A 23829-nucleotide genomic window follows, 5' to 3' on the forward strand; every position below is an offset into this window, starting at 1 on the left:
TGCTCCCGTGGGGGTCAGATCTGGGTTTACATCGGTGCCACCGCAACCCTGACCTGGACTAAGCGCTTAGAGAACGGATGGATGGTCACATCAGTGTGTCTGGAGTGTAGTTCCCCCTCTCTTATCCTGGGAGTGAAGTTCAGAGCCTGTACAGGGGTGAGGAAAGCAGTGCCGCGGGGATATAAATCGCAGGGATGGACCTTTGCTCTGGACTCCTTTCTTTATCTCCGAACTGGCGTCTGATTTACTGCGGCGGCTTTAATGCTTTACAGCCTCCCCTCTCTCCGCGCGGCTCTGGAGACCACGTGCGGCTGGTCCGTCGCGTTCGGGCTCTCCGCGTAGCATGCGCGAACGCGTGTGACGCTCACGAGCCCGGATGAGATTCTATTTGGGAGAAGAACGCGCAGGAATGCGACCGGCGGGGACGCCAAGGCTCGGGAAACCGGCGACTGCGGTCGTTATCGATTTTCAGACGGCGTTAAGCTCTTTTAGCGCTTTAGGGCTTACATTTCTTTGTGCGCGTGTCTCTCCACTTTCTTTCAGTAGCTGGGATTCATTTGTGTCTGGGAACTGTTATTCATGCACTGTTCTGGCCTATCTTGAGTTTTTCTACCCTTGACCTGAATCCTTTTTCTGTTTTTTTCCTTCCCTCCCTCCCATGCGCCATTCCTTTCATAATAGATTTATAACCGAAGCCCTCCGTAAGTTTGAATAATTAAAGCAGTGATATCGTTTATTCTATAAAGAGATGACGCAAGGGTCCAAAAATTCTTAGGGCAGTTACAGTTCTCTTACAAAAGAGATACTGTTTGGGGGCTGTGTAGACCATAGAAAAAAATGAAACATCACTACCTGAAATAGCCCATTGCCAAGACTAGCCTGAGCGGTGCATCATTTGTGTTTTACAAGATGTCTGAAATGCAGTTCCGCCTTTTGGAAAAACAAAGCCAGTTTTCAGCAGCACAATTAGTTTGCAACTTAATTACTGCCGGTTCCAACAATGAAAAAAAAAATCCTTAAAATCAATTCATGTTGAAATGTCGCGCATCAGAACGGCATAAAAAAAAAAAGGAAGCGCCAACAGGAAGACGTCATTAAATCACTATCACTCTGCGAGGCACGGGGGCTGCTTTAAATGTGGAACTAATGGAAAAATGTCATCGTTTATTTGAATTCCCGGCAGTTGTTGCGGTCCCTGCTCGGCTGAAACGAGAACGTGCTCGACGGCTGTCTGGCGTGAGATTTAGTGGCGTAGTCTTACGTGTCGCGAGTTTATTTTCGTGTTTTCGTCGGCACAGTGAACTCCCGAGCCTGACTGCATGTGACACGACGCTGTGTGCCAAGCTCAGGATAACGGGGGGGGAGGGAAAAAAACCCACGGCCAGAAAAACAGTCCTTAATGGGGACGGGACTGATTTATGGGAGTTCCAGCTCGCTCGCTCCCTTTTGGAAGGGTCCCAGTTCTGTCAGTCACGTGCGTTTACATCGCAAGGAAAGTCTGTGCCCGATCTCTCCAGTCTCCTCAGTTGACCCGCGTGGCTAAAATGGAGGGCGGTGAATTTGGAAACGATGGCTTTACTAGAATGTCTACATTTCCGTGACGGTGAAGTGTCTTGTTTTACGCAGGCTCCACCAAGGGGCGAGGAATGAGCTCACCCTAGTCAGGGCAACCGCTCGGCTGGCGAGAGCTGGGGTTCTGAATGCGGCCGTCGTCAGACCGGCCGACAATGGCTGCTTGTTTCCCGGTTAGCAGCGGGGTCTTCGTCCCGGGCCCAGCGGGTCGCGCCTCTGCCTTTGCTTCGGCTCGTTTGGGTTCAGTCACCCCCCCCGGTCTCGCTTCGCTCATCCGGCTTTCTCCCTCACTGAGAAAAAAAAAAAAACCAAACTAAACACAACCTGAGCCTTTAAAAGCCAGTGGAAAAACTGAGCAGAGCTTTCCGTTCATTCCAAGCCGAGCGGAGGTAGCAGCGCCACTGCTGTCTGCCGGCTAGTCGGTGTCGTTAGCTTCCTGTCACTCGTTAGAATGGCCGGCTCCCTGTTTGGCTGACAGACACTAGGCCTGCGCTGTCGCTGTTTATCTCTCTGGGAGAGCTGAAAGGAAAATTGAAGGCGGTATGGCTTCAGAAAAAGAGCACACCTGAGAGTCCAAATTGGCTGAAGGTCACGACCTGAAGTCCAAATCCAGCTGTGTTGAATGGGAAGAATCCCATCTGAAATCGCTTTTCACAGGCTGTCGGTTGCAGAACAGAAGCACCTGTTGAACATCACTGTCAAAGAATGTTTCAGTGTGCTAGTACATGAGAACCTGAAAGAGAAAATAAGGCAGTCCTCTAAAAAGCCTTTTGTCCGTCGTGTTTGAAGTTAGGTAGTACACTCTGCTCAAGGTTTAAGGCTACAAGGCCTAAATGTTTTCGGAGAGGGAACACTGTGTAGGCCTTGAGTGGAGCTGGAACGACGTGCATCAGAAGCGTCCCCACTACTGCCATCGATTGGAAACTTACTGTCAAGCTGGAGCAGCCAATGGAGACATGGGTCATACATGCGTTAATACCACGCAAGGCATGCCAGGGACCGCATGTTAACCGCGAGCGGTTCTGTGTCACGGAACTGTGATTTCAGAAGCGTTCGGGTAAATGGAGCAGTGACGGCAATTACCCAGTGTGTGTGTTCCCCAGGCAACGGGCAAGGATTACTCAGTCCAACCCCTGCGCCTTCAAGGTGAGCCTGCTAATCTCACTCGACCTATCTCTAAATTAAATTAGGTCTTTGACACACCTGCTTATCACTGATTAGGCCTGCAGACCTGCTGCCACAGTTGGACATTTGACATTTCGAGGGCCAAGATGCTAACAAAAACCTACTGCCCGCGACTGCCGCTTCTGAATTTTGTGTGGAGATTATCAGCGAGTGAAACAAAGTTTTGATCTAATCTAGCCTCCGATTGGCTCTTTTACTGAGCTCACAAGACGATTTACTCTCACAAATCAGCTTAACTGTTACAATAGGCAGGGGTATCAAGGCCATCGTTTGCAACGTTTATTAGTAATGCCTGAAACGCAGCAGACACGCAGTCTAGCGCCCCAGGCTAAAATCGACCTTGTCCTGTTTCCCCTCACTGTCGCCCATTGCAATTAAAATGAGGCCTTAAGCTTGCTAATTTATTTTAGGACAAATGCGGCAAATGAGATTTGTAAAAACTTATTTTGGAGGATTCTGAGCTGAACGCATTTAGTATGCTGTATGAATGCCGTGCAATTAAGGCTCATCCAGCCAAATTAATTCTCTCTCTCTCTCTCCCTTTCTCATTTTATGCCACTGCTAGAGATGCACTGTATTTCCATGGCAACCCAAATGAAGAGGTGAAATTTAGAACATCTGGGTGACTTCAACTCATGGAAGAACTGCGCACTTGTGCGTCACTGAAGAGCTTGGTCCTGACCATCTGGCCTTATTAAGCATTATAACCCACGAGAAGGGCATTTGAGCATAGAAGGGCTGAACATGTTATTCTCTATGTGGCACCACTCATCCAGGTCCAGCTAACTGCCTTTTCCTGGCATCTCACACGCTTTGTCAAGTCTACAGACAATGGGCGATTTTGGTTCACCTTGGTTATACTGACTCTGATTCATCTCCTCTGGGGAAGCCATGACACCACCTGACAGTAACTGACTTTGATGGCACAAGCAGAGAACAAACAACCAAAGCCTGTCTGTCATGCAACAGTGTTCAAAGTGAGGGTTCTAAACGACCGTTCTGAAATGACTGAATCAAGACTGTAATTGTACACACATTCCCAAACTGCCACCGGTGCACATCACCCAAAAATACATTTTCTGCACTGCTCCTTTCTTTCACGGCTGTAACATTTCCCAAAGATGCTGTGCTGTGCATTAGTTAACAGCACTCTGGGATGACAAACTACACCTGACTCAGCTTTTTGGGCTTAGTCAATTTGCATGGCAAAAAAAGATTTATTACAAAAGTAGAGGTTTATCTTCCCCTGTATATTTGGGGAAACTTGATGGAAAATGTACCTTTTATGAATAACCCTATATTGCTGCTGTCTGCAGGAGTGGACGAGGAGTCTTCTGTTCTGAAACTTAAAGAACAAAGGCAGTAAATGCTTCCTGTAATACTGAAAATGTTTATGGCCTGATTTACTGAAACCTTTAGCATGTGCAAAACCTTTGTGCACACGCAAAACTAATAACACTACCAATGATTGGTGCAGAACAAATACCATGTCCAATCAGTGGCCATGTTATTGGTTTTGCGTTAGCTAAAAGGTTTTACGCATGCAAAAGGTCTTAGTAAATCAGGCCCTTAGTGTGCAAAACTGTACTGTGAAGTCTTATGGACCCTACCAGCATGCTGAGTAATCAAACCAGCTGGAGCTCCGACTCCACATATAAGCTCCTCAAACAAGGCCAGCTATGAGGTCATCAGGAGCTGAGTGTCTACTTTTTAAATCCCTTTGCTAATATATTGTGTGTGCGCATGCAAATCAAATAAAAATAGAAAACCCATCTGCTGGCATGTAAACGTAGCCTACTTTGCACATTTAATCTATCGCAAAAAATTATTCACAGTTAAAACATACCGCTTATTTCCCCAGTTAGATTCTCACTTCATGCAAGTCTAGATTTTGACACATTTGTTTGATGCAGAGCATTCTAAAATGGCAGTGGACAGTTCCCAGAGGACATTTCTAGATAATTCTGGAAAAGTCGAGCTGAGTTCCTGAAAAAGCGTAGGATGCAGAAAAGGATAAAACAGACATTGTTTATGATGGCCGGGTCTGTCGTTTGCAAGAATGAGGCTTACGACAGACATAAGCAGACCATCCATTCAGGGCTCTGAAAGACTCCTAAATGGGATATAAAGTTTATACATTGCTGTTCTCAAATCCCTTTTCTGCTCTTCTATGTCCTATACTTCCACACCTACCATTTGATTCTTAATCCTTTTACTGGAGGAATTCTAGCTAAATTCAACCCAACAACCCTCTGGGTAAGACTCAGGACCCTAAACCTCTACAGTGCTGTGCTGTTTAAACCTGCCTCGTACCGATACCCAGCCCGAAGTTACACACGGCCCACAGGATTAGCAGAGGTGAGCTCACACTGTGCCAGGAGAAGGGCAGGACAGTGGGCAGTGTTCCTCGAGTGATTACTCTTGTGATTCAGACCTGTAGACCTGTTCTTTCCCCCCCTGAAGCTGATTGTAATTTCGTTCCAATCACTCAAGACCGGCCTCAAGACATGGCTTCCTAATTACGTGTAATGGCGCAAATTAAATCGTTTGAAACTAATCAAATCAAACGACTGGTCCTGCCAGCACCGTTGGGAAGCACACGCGTAAAAGGAAAAGCGATATATTGATGCATTTTCTTTATTTTATATGAAGATTTTTATATTCACACAAGTAACCCTGTTGTCATGTTTTCTTGGGGTGGGATGGGGGGGGGGGGCTCATCTTGGCGGGTCTCTCCTGCTCCCCACGGATGTCAGTGCCAGTCACACTCTAGTTCGCTCTGCGTGGTGTGATTGTTGCCGCGGCGATCGGCGTGCCCGTGGCTGTGAGCGAGGGCCTTTCCGGCACTGGCTAAGGAGGTGTGAATTCCTCTCCTGTCAGCCCCGCAGAGCTCCTGTCACCGTCCTAGCAGCCCCACCGCGCCCGGCCAGGGAAGCCGGGCCTTCGCCTACGTCGCCCGCGGCCGGCTGGCGGCGCGTCGACCCCGCCAGCCCGAGCCCACTCTGCAGGGGTCCTGGTCTCGCGGTCAAAAGGTCCTGGGTAGGCCGGGCTTCTCCGTACCCAAAGGGATATCGCGCAGAGCTTGTTGGGGGGGGGGGTATTGAGCACCGTGACAACCGGTTCCAACGAAGCAAAACCGGCAGCGGAACACGCTTACGGGCCAGCGAGTCGCAGGCGAAGACCAGGTACACACAAAGCCTGCCAGATGCGCACTGTTGCCATGGAAACCGCGACCGTCTAGAAAATGGAGCGCTGGAAAAAGGAGGGAGGACTTTTGCGTTCGGCGTGAAAGCGCAGAGCCGCGCTCTGAGGAATTCCGCACAGGGGGAGAGCGAGAATTACCCTTCGGGCTCCCTTGAAAGTTGCCTTGAAAAAGGAACGAAAAGCATGTCTGTCGTTGCTTGTTTGAGTCAACGCAAACTGCTCTACAGGAGACTAACAGTTAGCAGGAGACTTTGTTCTCAGAATGTTAGGTTAGATCAGTCACCCGCTATCCAAAGACTGAAATGGAAGCAGCTCTCTCTTCCCACAGCAGGAAGGAAATGTTTATATGATGTGACGGCCGCAAAGGACGATAGAGATCAGCATGACTGGTACGTCGGAAAAACACAAGCAGTTACACTCCTCTTAAGCTCACTTTTCATTTAAACATAAGCAGTTACACTGCTCTCTTTAAACTCACTTTTCATTTCTGTTTTCAGTCGGGCGGAACTGGGATGGGAGCAAGCGAATGACTAAAATGAATCTGCCTAGACTTCTGGTTTTCGAATGGTGAAGAAAATGGATACCACGTGATTTGTCATTTCCAAGCTTTAAAGACAAGTGAGATGAAATCAAATGCGTGCACCCGTTTCAGTCTGAAAGGAGCCTCTGTCAAGGTCCCCCCCACCCTAAGCATACCAAGACAGTCTCACGCATTTCTGATTGGGGGAAGAGACTGACTTTCTCCCATTCTGTCCACTCGTGTTGCCAGGTAACACAGGGCTGCATTCTAGGGTGATCCACAAATAGCTAATAAACAGTCGAAGAGCACAACAGGCATATTTCATGTTGTGAGCTTAACGCACCGCAAGATACCACACCGCACTTTCAGTTTCTCCAAAAATGAGCCGAGTCAAGCTCTCGAGGCTTAAATTGCCAGCGGCTCGTCCCCATCATTAAGTCTTTCTGCAGTGGCTATAATTGAGAAGGCTGATTAAAACATCGCCTTGTTGCTAGGACTGCAATTTCTAAAATGGTATCTGGGCCTCTTCTAAAGAACAAGGGCTTTTAGAAATGAACTATCATGCTCTGTTTGAACAATGCGACAAGAATGCATTGAACATCAGCCAACCCTCATTTTCAAAGTTACAATTATGTTATTGTTACAAGTGTCACACTCCAGTCGTGTGTGTTCTTGGGATTGTGTTCTACATGTTTGTTGACTACACAGTACTACTACTACTACTCATTAATAATAATAATAATTTAAAAAACAGAACAAAAACAGTATGTTTCCTGCAGCTTCGACCCCTAATAAATACATGAAAAGGGTGGGTTGTTTTCTTTTTAAAGCTGCCAAATGGGATTATGCGTGGTTCCAGTGTCTCTTATAAGGCCAGGCAGGTTTTATTTGTCAGACTCGATGAAAACTGTATCACAGATTACTCTTCTTGTGGGGGCAGAGAGCAGATGGTAGGATGCTACAGCCAGGCAAGCTCACCGATACGGCTTTCCACGTAACACTGTTCTACTACAGCTACAAAATTCCAATCAGAGGAGCATTGTGTAAGCAGAGAGCGGATATGCGCAGGTGGCAGCTCATCCGTGGAGAATTCAAAGCCCCTATGAGCTTCCTTATGCCATTTTTCAAACGTTGTTTCTTCATGGGTGACTCTTCAACTACCTGAAGACAGTACATTAAGCAGCCAAGGGTGTATTTTTCAGACAGGTATTTAAGAATAAATATTGAATGTGTATTTGTTAGCTCCAACTTATTCCTAGTGTACACATTATTTCTGTTTTCCACTCATTCAGCGTACATCTGTTCTACGCGAATCGTTCCGGCTGAATTCCGAATGGAATATGCGTCTGGGAGACAGTTCTGCTGTCAACATCACCACCAGTCTCATTTCATTGCACACTTAACTTTTAAGTGACACCACTTCTAATGGGAATAATGGGCACACAGTGAAGAAGGAAATTAGACAGCAAATAGCCTACATGGATAAAAACAAAGCTAAATGCCAAAATGCATGTCTTATTAATGCTTCATTACATCAATTAAAGTCTGTTGCTTTAAAATAAAAGCCGGCTATAAATTTTTCTCATTTTACCACCTCACCAGATGCCTTCTCACTACTCACCTAACTAAAAAAGAACCTGAAACTGGGACACTCAATGCAGTTATTTCAGCATTGCAACACATCATTTCTGGCTAGCCATTCATGATTCTATCAAATCTATATTGCATGCTGGCTTTAATATGACCTTATGTTTACATATTTATAATTCTACAGAGGATGCATGTTTAGACTCTGACAGGGACTTCTCATAACCATAATCTATTTGTAAAAAGTGAATCTTTTACTTTGGGGAACTGACTCTGCTTCTAGTTTTGGCCGTGGTTCAATAAAATAGACTTTTCACCATCAGAGAAATTCCCCTTTGACTTGGAAAACACACAGACAATTTTTGTGATCTGTTACTATCCAATTTAAGTCCTGAACATGGCTACCTAAAAACAGCAGTTATTGTTTTCTAATTACTAAACATTCTGCAATGGACAAACTTGACAGGTAAGTGGAGGGAGAAATCTAAACTGACGTTGAAATAGGAAAAACTGACATGGACATCGTTGCGTTAAACAGGGCACGTACAGTCAATTCTCAGCACTGGTTATTCAGAAGCGGCCATTTTATACCGATTTAATCTAACCTACCAAGAACAAAAGAGACTTCTGCTAATTTCCACTGACTAATGTAAGCAAATAAAGGTACAATGAAAAGCATCGAATAGACATTCAAGGGCGCTTCCTTTTATCTGGATGAATGATTACTCTCTCACTCTCAAACAACTTCACGCTTTCCCGAGAGCAACCTCTCGACACGAGAGGCAGATGTTCAGCCAGCGCTAGGGACTGTGCGGGTTTGCTGTCGCCTGTCGGGGGCCATTGTCATTCACGTTATTGTCCGACGCGGCCTCTCTACGGATTAGTGAGACGCAATCAAGCGTAGTGCCCCGAAAGGACTACTCCGAAAGACTCCTGAGCTCCTGTTCGGTCCAGACCCATGGCACACTCATTTGCATCCAGGGTCTCCAAGGTTACGACAAATCAGCTTCAAGGCTTGATCAAGGGGGGGGGCGGGGTCTTGGCAGAAGGACTCTGGTAACCACGTTGTTGTTGGCCAGTTCATAATTAATCTTATGACCCCCCAACAAGAACAGATTAGGTGTGCCGTGTTGATACATAAATCCTGCACTCTGTATGAAATAAAAAATAAGCTTAACTTTTCCATTGAACATTGATTTGGTTGTATAAGACTTCAAAATTATGGACACAATATCCTGTAGATAGTTGTTCAGGTAAAGCTGTGGCCTACAATATTACTGATAGTGTTCTTATATCTGAAATCACAGACTGTCATTCCGTGAGAATGCAGTGGGAACAGCAATGATTATCAACGTATATATCATTCAAAGTTTAGCCATTCATTGCCGAGCAAGCAGTGGTTTTTACGACCGATCTTTGAGCTGTGACCTTTCTATTTGGATAATAAAATGGAATTTATGACTGTTATCCATTCAAATGACAGGATTATACAGTGCAAACAGCATGCCTCCCACAGGTATTACCTGGTGATATTATACAGAGAGGGGTCACGTGCGTCAGCATGTGGAGGGCACTGCTACACGATTTAAAGGAATTAGGCTCTCAATAAAAAGCTCCATTTGACTGGCTTCATGAACTGCATAATGGACGCGGCTCTCGTGTGCTGTCAATCACCGCACTGCCCGGACCAACTAAGGCTTCTGTCTCCCTAGCAAGGCACTACGATTGGTTCAATTCACAGTCAGTCACTTAATTTCTCCTCCCCTTTGAGGTCGGTGAAGGCTCATTCTGCCGGCGCCCCCTGTAATTGTGTACGCTAAAGGACAGGCACGTCGTGCCTGAGGACTACAGACCCCAGGCAATACGGCCAAAGGTTCACTGGACGGAAGGATCCGGAGAGGCATGCTAGCAGAGACACGACTCTCATCCCCCCCTAAACTCTCCAGCTCGCGCTGACTCATCACGTCGATGAAAGGCCTGCGAAATGGGAAATCTGTGTCGAGTTTGCCAGCCAGCTCTTGTGCGTTCGCGGCGAATGAATACCATTCCAAATTTAGACCACAAGTGCTGGAGGAGTGATTGCAAATAAGTGTCCCACTTTTGCGCTGGGAAATTTCCGAATTAGCGCATCTTTTGTCGATGGCTCTAGGCTTGATATTCCACAGTAGAAAAATAGTAACTGACTGCTTTCCAAATATGGTATTTCATACAGATTATGTAAATTCTACCCTCAATCATATGAAAATAGAAAATGTTGTGATTAATTAAAAATATTGTGGCTTTTATAAATAAAGGAGAAAATGGTCTATCTTAATCCACAGATTCACAGTATTACCCTAAATAAAAAGCTTGTAAGAAATCTACATATGCACACAAACACGCACACCCATACTTGTGTTAAATACATTAAAGCTAGCTACTTTTAATAACCCAAATATGATTACAATAAGCTGTGGGAAGTAAGAGGTCTAAAAAAATTAATGAAAAATGCAGATTAGATTTTCAAATAAAACAATTTAAAACAATATACGGCTGAACAATTTGAGCAGTCAGTGTGTTACGGTGTTAAATCCGCAAGAGAAATCAAGCTTCAGGTTACAGCTGATTTCCGCAAACGCAGTATTCCCAAATTCAAAAGCAGTATTTACCACCAATATCATTTACAATCACAATTATCATTGGGATATTCTGTCGCCATATTCAAAGCAGAAATAATTAATGAGATTCCTGTACAATTCCTGACGTATTTCTCTAATTGCAAAGGCCGCTTATCTTTTTTTTCCCTGGGGCTTCAGGAACTGAGGTGAGAAAACAAAGCCAATTACAAGCACCCATTCAATCTACCGACTCCAACGAAGACTCCTCATCGCTAGCACTCTGCATTCTTTCCCCTCCCTGCTATAGACGCCAGGTCTCTGCCAGAAAAAACGACAGCGATGCTTTAGAATATTCATAACGAGGTGAATCTGTAATGCCTTGCTTTAGTCAAGTAAATGATTGGTACAAGACATTCCTTTGCAATCAGATGCAAAAAAAAAAAAGCAGCAGTGGTCCTACTGCTGAATATTCATGAGCACCTGCCGTAGATGCAATCTTTTTTTTAAGCTCAGCAATGGAGAAAGGAGAGATCCTTCAACTCCTGTGAAGCATCTCTCTCTCTCTCTCTCTCTACAGCTTTTTGGAGGACTGAATCTCTTGAAGGCGGTCGGCAAAACGGGGGAAAGGGTCACTGCTCATCCACCCGAAAATGTAGCGTGCCTTCTGCACCAGCGGGAGATTTTTTCCGGGTTCATTAAAAACAGTAATGAAAAGAAAACCGCGGCATAGCTTCACAGATGGTGGTGCCGTCCACACTGACCCCTCCACTGTTGCTAAGAAACTTCCACATCCCCACGGTTTGGTCCGTGCCTTCCACGGCTAGAAAGGAACCTCTTGAACCAACCCACTGCCCATGTCCCAAAAGCTATGTGAGCTTCTAGAACATGCTTCTACCGCAGACAAAGTAGCGGAATAAAAAAACTGTTAAACACAACCTTTTGGTTTTGAGATGTTTGCAGGTACTTGTCCAACCTAGGAGCCTTGCTTGATTGATTACTCTACCCAAAGGATCTCCATTGAAAGCAATATTATTAATACCATAAGGACACACAAACACATCTGGCGAATTAATACCCCAGTGTGTCATTAAACGAAGCAGTAAGTGCGGTCTGTAATGGTCCATCAGGGGAGAAGGCGGTTCAGTGAAATCATAAAGTGGTTTGTTAGGACCATTCCAAATGAAATGTTGTGGCAGCTACGCCCTCCATTAAAGATTTCCTGCAGCACCATAATTCATGTACTCATTTAACAGCCACCAGGGGAACATTTTAGAATTGCTTTCCTGCTGAGGAATACCAAAACATAAAAAATTTTATTCCTCATAACCGAAAAGGATAATATATTAATTCAAAAAAATCAAGGTCGGAGGAAGCTTTATCATTATTCTAGAGGAACATGATTTGGAATGGGAACTTTAGTACAAAAATTGAACAAAAGCTACATCAAAGGTTAATGGCTCGATGCAAGTCTGATTCTGTGTCATTGCACTCAGGTCAGAATAAAACAGAAGACCGGACAGCCTTGTATCCTTGTCTTACACACACACACTCACCACTCACCACTCACCACTCACCACTCACCACGCACCTCTCACTCTCACTCTCACTCTCACTCTCACTCTCACTCTCACTCTCACTCTCACTCTCACACTCACACTCACACTCACACTCACACACACACACACACACACACACACACACACACACACACACACACACACACACACACTCACTCACACTTACACACACACACACACACACACACACACACACACACACACAAACTCACACTCACACACTAGGAAACATTGAGGCTCGTTAAGGCTCATGAGCCATACTGAATTTATTCTGTGCATTTACTGAAAAAGGTTAACATGCCGTAGAAAGGGCAAAGTAAAATGCAGTCATTAGGTCAAAAAGGTTCGCAAATACAAAGTAAAAAAATAAAGCTGGAAACGAGGCCCTTGCGGGCACCCCGGGCGCTGAGTCACGGAGCCGAGCGGTTCTGACAGCCCCCAGAGGCCGGCTCGGATCACATGACTCCGGAGAGGACTGCCCAAGGCCACATTCTCTGTCACACGCTGAGAAAATATCCTTTCAGCCGACTGGAAACAGGGCGACGCCACCGCGCCCCAGACAGACGAGGGTGAAGCCGCCATGCGGGTGGTTCTTCAGCGTTACTGTTGTTTTCAGACGGGAGGGGGGAAGGTGGGGGGGGGGGCAGGCGCAACAGTCCCCTGGGCTGACACGTGATTGGTGGATGCAAATGGGAGACGGACAGTGTGACCGACCTCTAGGACTGACGCCTGACCGGGCCGCAGACGGAGGGGGGGACGTGTGACCGTCCCCTTAGCTGACGACCGATTGGCTATTGGCCCTCAGAGTGGTTGGGGTGTGGCGGCGGTGACCGTGATTGGTGGGCGCTACTGAGCCGCGGACAGGGGGACGCTGACGGGCCCCGTGCCGGACTGGGGGGCGGGGGAGGACACGTTGGGGGGCTGGGGCGCGGTGGCGGCCGCAGCGGCGGCGGCGGCGGCTGCGGCGGGCTCCATCTTGCTGCTGTGCGTGATGAAGCGTAGCCGTAGCTTCACGGCCGGCCGCAGGGTGCAGATGATCTTCTCCACCTGAGACAAAAAAGAAAAAAGAAAAACTACATTACCCACATTTCTTCCCCCAGGAAATGGGCCAACATGCACTTGAAGCCAGAGTTTTTCACTAAATTACAGCCTGCTGTTGCGCAATAACGCGTGAAGTGGAAGCTAGCCAGTTAGCGATAAGAGAGAGGAGAGCGGTCGAACTGAACGCTGAGCTACATCAAAGCAAACAGGAGCTGAAGTGTGCGAAATGGAAAACAACACCCCGAATTAAGAACGAGAAGTGAAACGGGCATCACACCGAGAGGAACAATGAGAATGGGGAATCCCAGGGGGGAAAAAAAAAACAAATGGATGAATGCAACACTGGTGCGTGCGCTCCTTAGCAAGCTCGGGTACCGATTCCGAGGAGCCGGGGTGGAGGTGTGCTTACCTGGTCCTTGACGCTGTCTCCCGTGAACATGTACTTTACGTGGTACAGGAAGTCGCAGATGGGGTCCATGTAGGCCAGGTGCTGACTGTGCTGGTCCACGGTCTGGAGCATCTCGTAGAAAGCCACTCCGATCTGCGGGACATCCAAAGGGAACACCCTCACTAACTTCACAATCAGAGTCAGAACAGAAGAAAGCTCCCAACAGGGACTTACACAAGCTTCTTTTCTCCTGTGTTCAGGCTCTATCTCCGCTAAGATGTCCATATTTCGGAAATAAGTCAAATGTTTGAAACTCGGCACATTAAAACATCTGAGAAAGTACGGTTCCTGTAGAGAGGGCGCTTTCTGAAAGCTCGTAACAGAGCAGACTGCTCTCAGGTTAGACGTGACCCTGAGCTGCGGACGCTAAGAGCTAGCGTAGCGTCGGTCGCTCAGTCCTCCCTTTCATTTCAATCCGCCGCGATTGGGCTTGAGGAGAGAGAGCAGCCCAGGGGAGATGCACAAAGAAGACAAGATAAAAGAGAGGGAGGAAAGAGGGCAGAGACAGACTGACTGCTACGTGACCCCTTTTCACTTAGACACTCCAAATGTCTGTCGGGGCTCTACAGTGCTCCCATTTTAGAAGCAGGTGCTCCTGAAGACTGTAAAAAATAATTTAGGAGCATGTCTACTAATTAGGGGGCATTAGCGCGCTCCTAAATCTCTCAACTCAGGGGTGCGCTCCTTCAAAAAGATGGTATCATAGATCCCTGTCTGTATTATGGCCTTCACCATTAACCCACACCAAGCAATTGTGCTTGTGGAGGACTGCCTCCCCCGTACGACATAGTGACAGTGTAAAGGAGAGTGTGGGGGGGGGGCGACGGCTGCAGCAGGTCCCCTCTCCACCTCTTTCTCCAGGCTCCACGTTTACTAAGAGACAGAGAAAAGCACACTCCCTGGCACACTCCCCAATTCCCATCACACATCACACTTTCAGTGGGAGACAGACTGAAGGACGCTTCCTGATCCAGATCAAGGATAACAAAATAAGGACCCGGTTGTGATGGAAACCATACCGCTCCACCAATCAGAGTATCCTGGTAACAACCAATAGAACGACTCTGACTGGTGGATACTTTCTGGCTATAATTCCAGCCTTGTGGGTAATTAGCCAGGAAATATCTAGAAAATATCCACCAATCACCACCGGTGTTGTTTTACTGGTTGCCATCAATGTATTACGTGATTGGTGGAGCTCCTCAGCACCGTTAGCGACATCACGACGGCCCCGTACCTCCAGCATGCAGCGGGTCCGCTCCTGCTGGAAGCGCTGCAGGAAGGGCCCCACCAGGTGGTACACGTACAGGAGCTGGAACTCCGTCTTAACGATGGGCTTCAGCACCTCCGACAGGAACCTGGGAAAGGGGGCGGGGATGGCTCAGGTGACGGACAGGCGGGGGGGATTTACGCGCTCCTTACTCAGCTTGGCTGTAAAAGCAGGACTCTGGGAGGGGTGCCACTAGCACCTCGGCTCACGTTACAAAACATTTAAAACAGCCCTCTCGGTCTTCTCACAGTTCAAAAACAAGCCTGTTTACTATACGTACCCAGCTTTGCACAGCTACATTTGGTGCTAGCAGAAATTCAGGTGACGTGCCCTGTTTAAAACTGCATTAGCGGCAACCTACTTGGGAGTCAAGCTTGCGTGGACTTCTGTTCTTGCGTTCAACCTGGCTGTACAGCACATCTCTAAAGATGTCCATGAGATATTTTGTAAATAATTCAAATGTTCGGTAATGCAGCATATCAAAATATGAAAAACGTTACAGTCACTTTAGCAGACAGCAATTTCTGAAAGCAAATAGCTTTCAGTTTAGATGTGACCCTGGGCTGCTCATGCTGACGAGCGACACAATGTAACATTTAAACCGCTTAATACTTGGTATTCTCACAATTCCAGGAATGAAACAAGTCAAAAACAAGGCAGCTTAAAGTGCATATCTTGCGCTTCAGAGCCAGATATGGTCAGATATTACAGCCATTTAGGCGAGGAGCCCAGTTTGAAACTATATCAGCAGCAGCATACCTGGGACTCAGGCTTAGAGTTCCAGGCTACAGCCCCAGCCCCTGCCTGCCTGCCTGCCTGCCTGCACTGCACCAAACTGCAGTAAAGCACTGAACAAGGCCCGCGCTGGAAAGGCCAGTCCCCTGAGAGTGCGTCCTGCGTCTGCGGCAGCAGAGCGCGTCGCTGTGGCTCGCGGCACAGCGGACGCTCTCACCTGTGGTGTGGCTCCACCCAGCGCCCTAACTGACGGACGGAGGGCGGGACCCCTGGCGGCACAGCTCCGCCCACCGCCCTAACTGACGGAGGGTGGGACCCCCGGCACCGCCAGGTGTGCGTTGCCTCAGGTGTAAAGAAAACACAACCCGGCAAAAGCCAAACTCACTGTCACCTCCCAAGCACGGGGGACCAAATGGTGGTGTTACCTGCACGTGTGACAGCTAGCCACATTAGCACCCTTCATTGCTACACTGGTACACTAATGAGGATTTTATGTTCATTTGAACAAGGGGTGCCTGTGAAGGCATTCATATATTAAAATGAGATTATTTGATATTGCTAATTCCAAATTCAGAGCCTTCAAAAGATTTTATACTTGCCAATGTCAAACAAATGATTAGAAATACTGAGTAAAATCTCAAAAGGAATGTGGCTCTCGCTGTTGTTTGGAAAATGCTAAATGCTGTGCGGAACACCATGCACTTACTGGAGCTCAGCTGCAATTATGCAATTACACACTGCCTGTGCAGCCCTCCTTCCAGGGAAGCCCGACACCGAACCACCTCTCCTTATTCCGGCGGGGACGAGCCGTCTCGTAAACCGCCACGAGCGCTGGAGCGCGTTCACACGCGTCTACACGCGCCCGTCGTAAGGGTCTCCATACAGCACAAGGCCGACCGCAAGTGTGCGTTAAGCAATTAATCAGCATGCTAATTAACGTCGGTCTGGACCCTGCTTCTCCGAGCCTGAGCGCGGCGGCGTGGTGACAGCAGGCGCTATAAATCACGAGGGGGGGGTTTAATCTCTGTGAGCCCAGGAATGCGTGCCTTGGAGTCTGCCAGCTCGCAGGCCTCCCAGCTGAATCCCCCCCCTCCAAGCTGCCCCCTCCTCTCCCCGCGTCAGGCGTAACCCTAAACCCCAAACTGGGAGGGCGTCAGAGCGGGCGCCGGCCGTACTTGGGGATGAGGGACAGCTGCCCGATGCTGGAGTGGTGCCAGACGGCGTGGGCGAGCGCCAGGACGTAGCTGCAGTACATCTCCGAGTAGGACTGGTGGCAGGCGGTGAAGTCGAAGAGCTGGAAGAGGTACCCCACCCACTCCGTCTCCGTGGTCAGGGCGGGGCTGTTGATGACGCTCACGATGCGGTCGTGCAGGACCACCCAGTACGGCTCCTGGAAATGGGAACGGACAGACAGATGGACCCGACCAGGGGAAGCGTCCTTTCCGGAAAGTTCTACAGACATGCGGTCAGGAGCAGTCTGGACAGCTGCTCCACGACCAAACAATTTACATTAAAAAAACCCTGCGAACCGCCAAGAAGAAAAGTAATACAACTTAATTGGCCTGTGAAGCTAGCTTATGAATACTAAACCTCCCCCTTCCTTTATCATTCTTTACAGGATTTATGTATCATAGTTATTTATCATAGTCTTACTGACTTCGCTCCAATATTCAGTGACAGATTGATTCTAATAGAGCGGTCGGTCGCACGGCGTCCTTGGCGTGACAGGGTTGTCTTTTTCATCTTTTAACGCGGAGCGGTAAATCACTTCTCCATTAACGCCGAGCCGGACGCCGCAGACAGGGGCCCTTGTGAGCCGGCGTCCGCGTTCGACGAGGAGGATGTGAGGACGTGGTGGGGGCGGGGGGGGGGGGGACGTACGGGCAGGGCGGTGATCACGAGTCCAATGGCGTTCATCCAGGCCGTGATGTTCTCTCTGGGCACCAGGGGCTGGCTGTCGGGGCCGGAGACAGAGACGGAGACGGAGACAGAGAGGGGGAAGAGGGAAGAGGGGGAGGGGGAGGGGGAGGGCAATTAGCATCGGCGTGTCACGCTCCGGAACAGACGCGTGTTAACATGCGCTCGCGGCGACTCCGCACGCTGTCAGCATTTTTTCAATTACGGGCTCCTCCGGCGGGTAACAGACGACAAGAAAACGATTTCGCGGCCTCGTCCGAGCCGCGATCCCGCGCCGAGAAAGGCGACGGCTCCCGCGAAGGAGCTGCGGCGGACCCGACTCAATTACGAGCGGCGCTCGGGTCGCTCCACCGCCTGGCCCTTTCAGAAAACGCCCGGCTCCAGGCTTACCGCTCCGCTCGTCGCTCCCAAGGCTAATTTCCCACCAGACACGCTAACCTGCACAGCATGACTCATCTACATCGGTCTCTGACAGCCCGCAATCCGTCTTATTTGAGCCGTTTTGGTTTTCCGGCTGCAGTGTAAAGGATGTTAAATGGCACGGAGGGACAGGAGCGTGCAACAACGCGTCTTCCCATTGGCTGGCCCACGAGTCCTTCGGCCCCGCCCACTCACCTTTTGAGCACCACGCTGAGGAGGGCGTTCCCCACCTCCTTGCCCGGGACGGCCAGGGCCATCAGCTCCACGCAGGTGACGTGCAGGGCGTGGGCCGCAGGGTTGGGGAACTCGTTGAACCTCCAGTCGCAGTTGGGGAACGGGCCGGGGGACTTGCCTGCCATTGGTGTTGGGAGTCAAGGAAGCACAGCTGCAAGAACGGCTAGCTTCTTCTTCTGCAGTGTTTTTGATATCAAAGGCCAAGCTCACTGCAAGTGTACAAAAGGCTGAACAGCTTCACTAGTATTTTTTTTATAGTTTTGGAATAGACTTCCTTCCCAGCACAGACTTGACACTGAATGAATGCAAAACTGACTCAACATAGAACTGAGACGCCATACAACATAAGCAAAACTACAGTGCTTTAGCCTTAATCTGAGTGGCACATTTAAAGATGCATTCTGAAAGGAACAAGATACCCACAGACATCATAAACACTGCCAAGTCAGGGAGCTTTAAGAGAAAAGCAAAGCCTAGAAGATGCTAGAAAAAGTGCACGTATAATAGGTTAGCAGATAAAACGGATGTGATTTTCTTTTGATGTTATTCTGCGAATGTTTTTAGAATGCAATTTCGACTGCGTTTATACAGTCTTGAAGTCATCTTGCCCTCATTCTCTTCTCATCATCAGAGACCACAATGGAAATAAGTTTTCGACTTCACTGTGCCATTCCATTTTAGACAACGCAGAACTCTGTCTTTTATCCACTAGTCAAATCAAATCAAAATCAACTATAAGTTTTTCAGACTTTTAACACAGGCTCGCGAGTTTGCCGAAGATGGAAGACGCTCATAAAGAAGATAAAACGCCCTTTTCTCCGGCCCGGCCCTTAAAGATAAACGCAGGGCAGAGCACGGCGGGCTAGCGGGGGGAGGATATTGTCGACGAGGCGGCCGATGAGCTTGCAGTAGTACGTGTCGTCGGGCACCCAGGCGTTGTCCTCGCGCGGGTTCATGCCGCACTTGAGGTAGGTCTCGCTCAGGCACCAGCCCGGCGTGCGGTTGTCCTTCAGCGAGCTCATGATGGCGTGGACCAGCTTGCGCTTCAGGTTGGTGCGCTCGCGCAGCTGCATCTCGTAGTAGTGCAGCGTGTTGTACAGGTAGGTCACCGGCCGATCTGCAGCCACACCGCCAAAGCAAAACAACACTGTATGCTTCACCACAGCAAACGACAGGGGAAGGCTAAAGGCTATGTTAACCACAAAACAAATCGTTTAAATTTTATGGCATTACCAGTACTTCACTCAACAGAATTTAGCATTTAACTGGTTTTTGGAATAACTTTTAATTTCAGGCGATCTAGAAATGTCCTTTGTCAAATCAGGACAGTACAAACCTTCTATGAAGCTCCTTCTCCTGTGCAACTAGTGTAGTTATCTAATCGACCAGAGGGGGAGCTACTGAGCAGGTTGGGCAAACCAGTCAGACTAAGACCATCCCACAAGCGCAGCTACGACCAATCACCCTTCTTCCCACGGGACTCCTCAACACCACTGACACTTTAGGATTCGTTTGGGATTCGCTCGTTTGGGATTTGTATGTTCGAGATTCGATCCAGTGCAAATCACCACACTAAGAACCAGCGTCTAAGCTGGGTAAACAAAAAAGGAGCCTCCATACTACAGTAAAACCTCTAACGATCCTCACTGTTACATACCGACCGGTCAACCCAATGCGGCATAAACCCAGAAGTAGCGTACGCAGTAACGTCTCATCCACATACAGCTCTTTATTATAACACAAAAAGGTGAGAACGGTGAGAAGCAAATCACACTGGCTATTGATAAAAATCAACAGCTCTAAATACTGCCATTTAGACAAAGGGGCATGTCTTCTTTCATTTGCAATAGAATAGAATGGGGAACAATGAACAGCTTTTCATACAAAGTCCTAGAATAAAGGGGTCACATCTCTTGGACAGCTGACAAATAGGCCTAATTAATGCTCTAATGAGATGCCAAATTATGCTGGCATGATTACTGGTTTACATAAACCATGATTTGTACCTACAAGACAGAAGCAGACTATTTAAGAATCAAAGCTACAGTTATGCAAGAACTGCAATTTCAAAGTTCTGAATCACCTTCACTCCCAGTGTGTTTGCAACTCAGAGATTCTACTGTACTTCCTGAATGCTGCTTATTGTGTTCCTACGTTTCCATGGCTGTCGCAAGACAATACGATACACAGAGCTTAGACGCCACAGGGCTGATCATGTGCCTCCTTTGACGACGAATTGGGTCCAATTATTTCTCTGAATAGGAATATTATCATCTGGCCGTTAATTTTTTTTTTTAATCACAATGGGATCCGCAGAAGTACATTAGAGCAGAAATGCACTGGATGCTATTAAACCGAGAATGGGAGAAACCCAGCTACGTTCATCTGAATTTTTAAACAGGAACCGGACTGAATCTCTCAAGTACAGTCGGCCATCGAGGATCGCTCTCGATTCTGTCTTTGCGTGTGAATTGATTTCACAGGGCTTGATTTTCTTAGTCTGAGTGAGAGCCGTCTCGAGACGTCTCATCTGCAGCTGCGCGGTGCTCGAGAGGTTTTCTGCTGGAATTACGAGGACCAGCGACGCAAAAACCCCTTCCGGAATCATCTGCGGGGCCCGTGACTTTCCCCACAAGGTTTCCGTTTGCCGCAGCACAACAGACCAACGGCGTCGTGATTGAAAATCGATCGCGCGCGTCGGAGACGCTCGAAAAGACCGGAAAATGCCAAACCCCGATTACGCCCGTCTGACAACAGCAGCAAAGAGCGATGGGTAATTAGGCGGGAGGAACACGACTCAGCCCACGGATGAGTGGCGCTCTCGGGCGGGGGGGGGCCGAGCTGCGCTAGCCCCGCCTACGCGCGGAACGGCGGGAGTTTTCCGGGGCCGCCGGCTCACCATGGAATTTGTAGAGGCCGCCCAGGTGGTCGAGCAGCGTCTCCAGGGACTTGGAGACGGGCAGCAGCTCCAGGAAGCGGTGGATGACGATGTCGAAGACGGGCAGGAAGCGCAGGCAGACGTTGCCGAAGTAGATGGGCAGGTACTGCGACTGCAGCTGCAGGGGCGGGTTCACCTGCTCCGCCAGGCCCTCGAAGTACAGCTTCTCCGGGTATTTCTGCGGAGAGCGGAGCACGTTACCCTCCGGGACTGGTACCGGCGGAAAGGCTCACGCTGCCCTACGTAGGCCAAAAACCTTGCCTATAGCCAGACCTGGGACAAATACGTATTTGTTTTGGATTCATAACCTTTTCTGCGCTCTGTTGATCTTGCCTGGAGTAATTGAGCCTGCCAATATGATCAGAAGGCGGGGTTTGCACTTTTTGAGAGTATTTCATTGGTTCCAATACACCAGGCAAGATCAGTAAAGTGTAGAAAAGTATTTGAATCCAAAACAAATATATATTTGACCCAGGTCTGCTTATAGCATCTGCTCTGCAACGTAAGGTTCGCCGCTCTTGTTTTGAGCGACCTTTAGCTATTTTCAAATGTCAGACTGTACACAGGTCAACGGCAGGAGGGACAGGGGTCTCAGGAACATGGAGTGGGTCTGCTGACCTGGTCCTACCGACATTCATTAAGAGTGCTCTCTAACCCTGGTCCTGCAGAGACAACAGGAGACTCCGAAGTTGCTGCTTTTTGTTTTCCGTTTATAATAAGCAACCACTCCAGTACATAGCAACCGTTGCTAGCTACGGTTAACGTCTTCAAGCTTTGCTTCAAAGCGGGGAGCAAGATCTCTGCAAGCATTGTGTACACAAAAAATTAGTCTAATTACAAAACTGTTAACATAACATAACCAATAAAGTGAGCCCATATTACATGTTTTGCCTTCAAATAACAGAACATGAGAAATATAAATTTACACCGTTTAGTAAAACCGTGGCAAACAGATTGGCCTCAAAGGTAAACAAAGACTAGAAAGAGACTCTTTTCTAGTCTGAATAAATGATTTCTTGTGCATGCATGTGTAGTCCTCAGGATATGCTGACCAACGTTTCCAGCGACTGATCAAGTAGCTAACATCTTAGCATTTTAGCTGTAGCCATAGCATGCTAGCGCACTGGCTAAAGTCTACAGACTGGGGAAGAAAGTGGGTTCATACCAGAGAAAGACAGAGAGAGAGATAAACAGAGAGAGAGAGAGAGAGAGAGAGAGATGGGGGGCGGGGCTGACCTTGTGGTAGGTCATGTGCTTGGTGTGCCAGTCGCTCTGCAGCCAGTGCTCGGGGGCGTTCTCCTTGACGAAGTCGCTGACGCGGTTGCGGAAGTCGTTGGGCTTGAGCAGCAGCAGCTGGATGATGAAGTAGCACACCTGCGCCTCGTTCCCCTCGTGGCTCCTCATGGCCTGGAGGGGAGAGGTAAACAAAGCCCCGCCCGCCTGAGTCAAAACCTCCAAGGAGGGACAGACGGAAGGACAGGACTACGGAACGAGCCTTCAATTCAGCTGGGGACGTGATGACTGATACAGGATACAGGATGGGGGGGTGGTTTCCAAACTCTGAGCCCAGAACCCGTGAGAAAATAAATCTTTTTGTGACCCCACCCACACATTTAACCCTCTGATGAGTATGATTTTTGGAATGTTTTTTCCCCATATTTCAAGTCAGTGTTCCAGAATGTTCTTCAATTTGACTGGTGAGAATGGCAGAGACAACAAAACAAAATACACAGCAAATAATTTCTGCCATATACATCTCGTACCTCATATCTTACCTCAGACACCATCTGGAAATGACTAACAGAGGCACTGGTATGAGAGAGATGTTTTGAAGATTTATGACATTTATGAGTGTGGAAAGCAGCAAGTTAAGCAGCTCCAGACCGCAGCCTTACCAGACACAGGATGAGCCGGTCGAGCGTGACGATGTTGTACTTCCACACCATGTCGTTGAGGATCTCGATGCACTTGTTGAGCTGCTGGCCCCCGGCCGAGGTGGAGAACTCGTACACCAGGAAGTCGGCGAACGTCCTGACGTGGGCCACCAGCGCCCGCGCCCCGATCCGCTCCAGCACCCTGGGAGGGGACGAGCCGGGAGGGCTTCGGTTACGTTATCGCAGTCCAATCACGCGGCGGAAAGGTTGCATCGCCCCGCCCTCACGATCGACTGTCTGAGCACGTGCAAAGTAATTCGCTCATTAGTCCTCATAAACATCCTTCGGGAAATGCTTTGCGCTCTATCGGCCAAAAATACTGACTCCTGTGATGAGTCTGTATCGATTCTGCTCACTGCGACTCATTCACCAAAGGTTAGAGCCCATGGGCCCTGCATAGAGGAGTGTTTCCATGGTACCTGCCCCATTGGTTCACACAGGCACGTCCTGTTTCCCTAAACACAAGAATCAGCCTGCCGCCCAATCCCCGAAACAGTCTCCCCTCCCCTCCCCTTTCCCCGGCACCGTTCAGTCTCGGGCACGCTGCCAGTGGCCCCAAAAACGCCACCAGCAACCTGGCATCGACCGCCACAAAGGTCGCCGCCAGCCTCCCAAACCCAATTTGCTCCCCGCCATTCTCCCTGGCGATT

At 48.5% G+C, this 23829-nt stretch overlaps 3 protein-coding genes across 4 annotated transcripts in view; 2 read left to right on the forward strand and 1 right to left on the reverse strand.

The window, feature by feature from the left end:
* LOC118229730 (A-kinase anchor protein 7-like) overlaps positions 1-7733 on the forward strand; it is a 34356-nt gene extending 26623 nt beyond the window's left edge. The window contains exon 8 of the mRNA XM_035422028.1: positions 6459-7733. Coding sequence (XP_035277919.1) covers positions 6459-6532 — 74 coding nt within the window. The 3' untranslated portion in view covers positions 6533-7733. The remainder of the gene's footprint in view (positions 1-6458) is intronic.
* Positions 1848-6443, forward strand: LOC118229732. The gene is made up of 2 exons (XM_035422029.1): positions 1848-2718; positions 3323-6443. The coding sequence occupies exon 2, from the start codon at positions 5404-5406 to the stop codon at positions 6403-6405; it is 1002 nt and encodes a 333-aa protein (XP_035277920.1). The 5' UTR covers positions 1848-2718; positions 3323-5403; the 3' UTR covers positions 6406-6443.
* A 4736-nt stretch (positions 7734-12469) lies between the features above and the next one.
* The window catches only part of med23 (mediator complex subunit 23), a 31590-nt gene continuing 20230 nt past the window's right edge, over positions 12470-23829 (reverse strand). For both annotated transcript variants that reach the window (XM_035422626.1, XM_035422625.1), the window contains 10 exons: positions 23141-23321; positions 22482-22652; positions 21207-21423; positions 19188-19424; positions 18269-18434; positions 17618-17690; positions 16912-17126; positions 14969-15089; positions 13693-13824; positions 12470-13289 (listed from right to left, as the gene is read on the reverse strand). In XM_035422626.1, the coding sequence (XP_035278517.1) occupies positions 13089-13289; positions 13693-13824; positions 14969-15089; positions 16912-17126; positions 17618-17690; positions 18269-18434; positions 19188-19424; positions 21207-21423; positions 22482-22652; positions 23141-23321 (1714 nt within the window). In that variant the 3' untranslated portion in view covers positions 12470-13088. The remainder of the gene's footprint in view (positions 13290-13692; positions 13825-14968; positions 15090-16911; positions 17127-17617; positions 17691-18268; positions 18435-19187; positions 19425-21206; positions 21424-22481; positions 22653-23140; positions 23322-23829) is intronic.

Source organism: Anguilla anguilla, chromosome 6, assembly GCF_013347855.1.
Source record: "Anguilla anguilla isolate fAngAng1 chromosome 6, fAngAng1.pri, whole genome shotgun sequence".
NCBI lineage: Eukaryota > Metazoa > Chordata > Actinopteri > Anguilliformes > Anguillidae > Anguilla > Anguilla anguilla.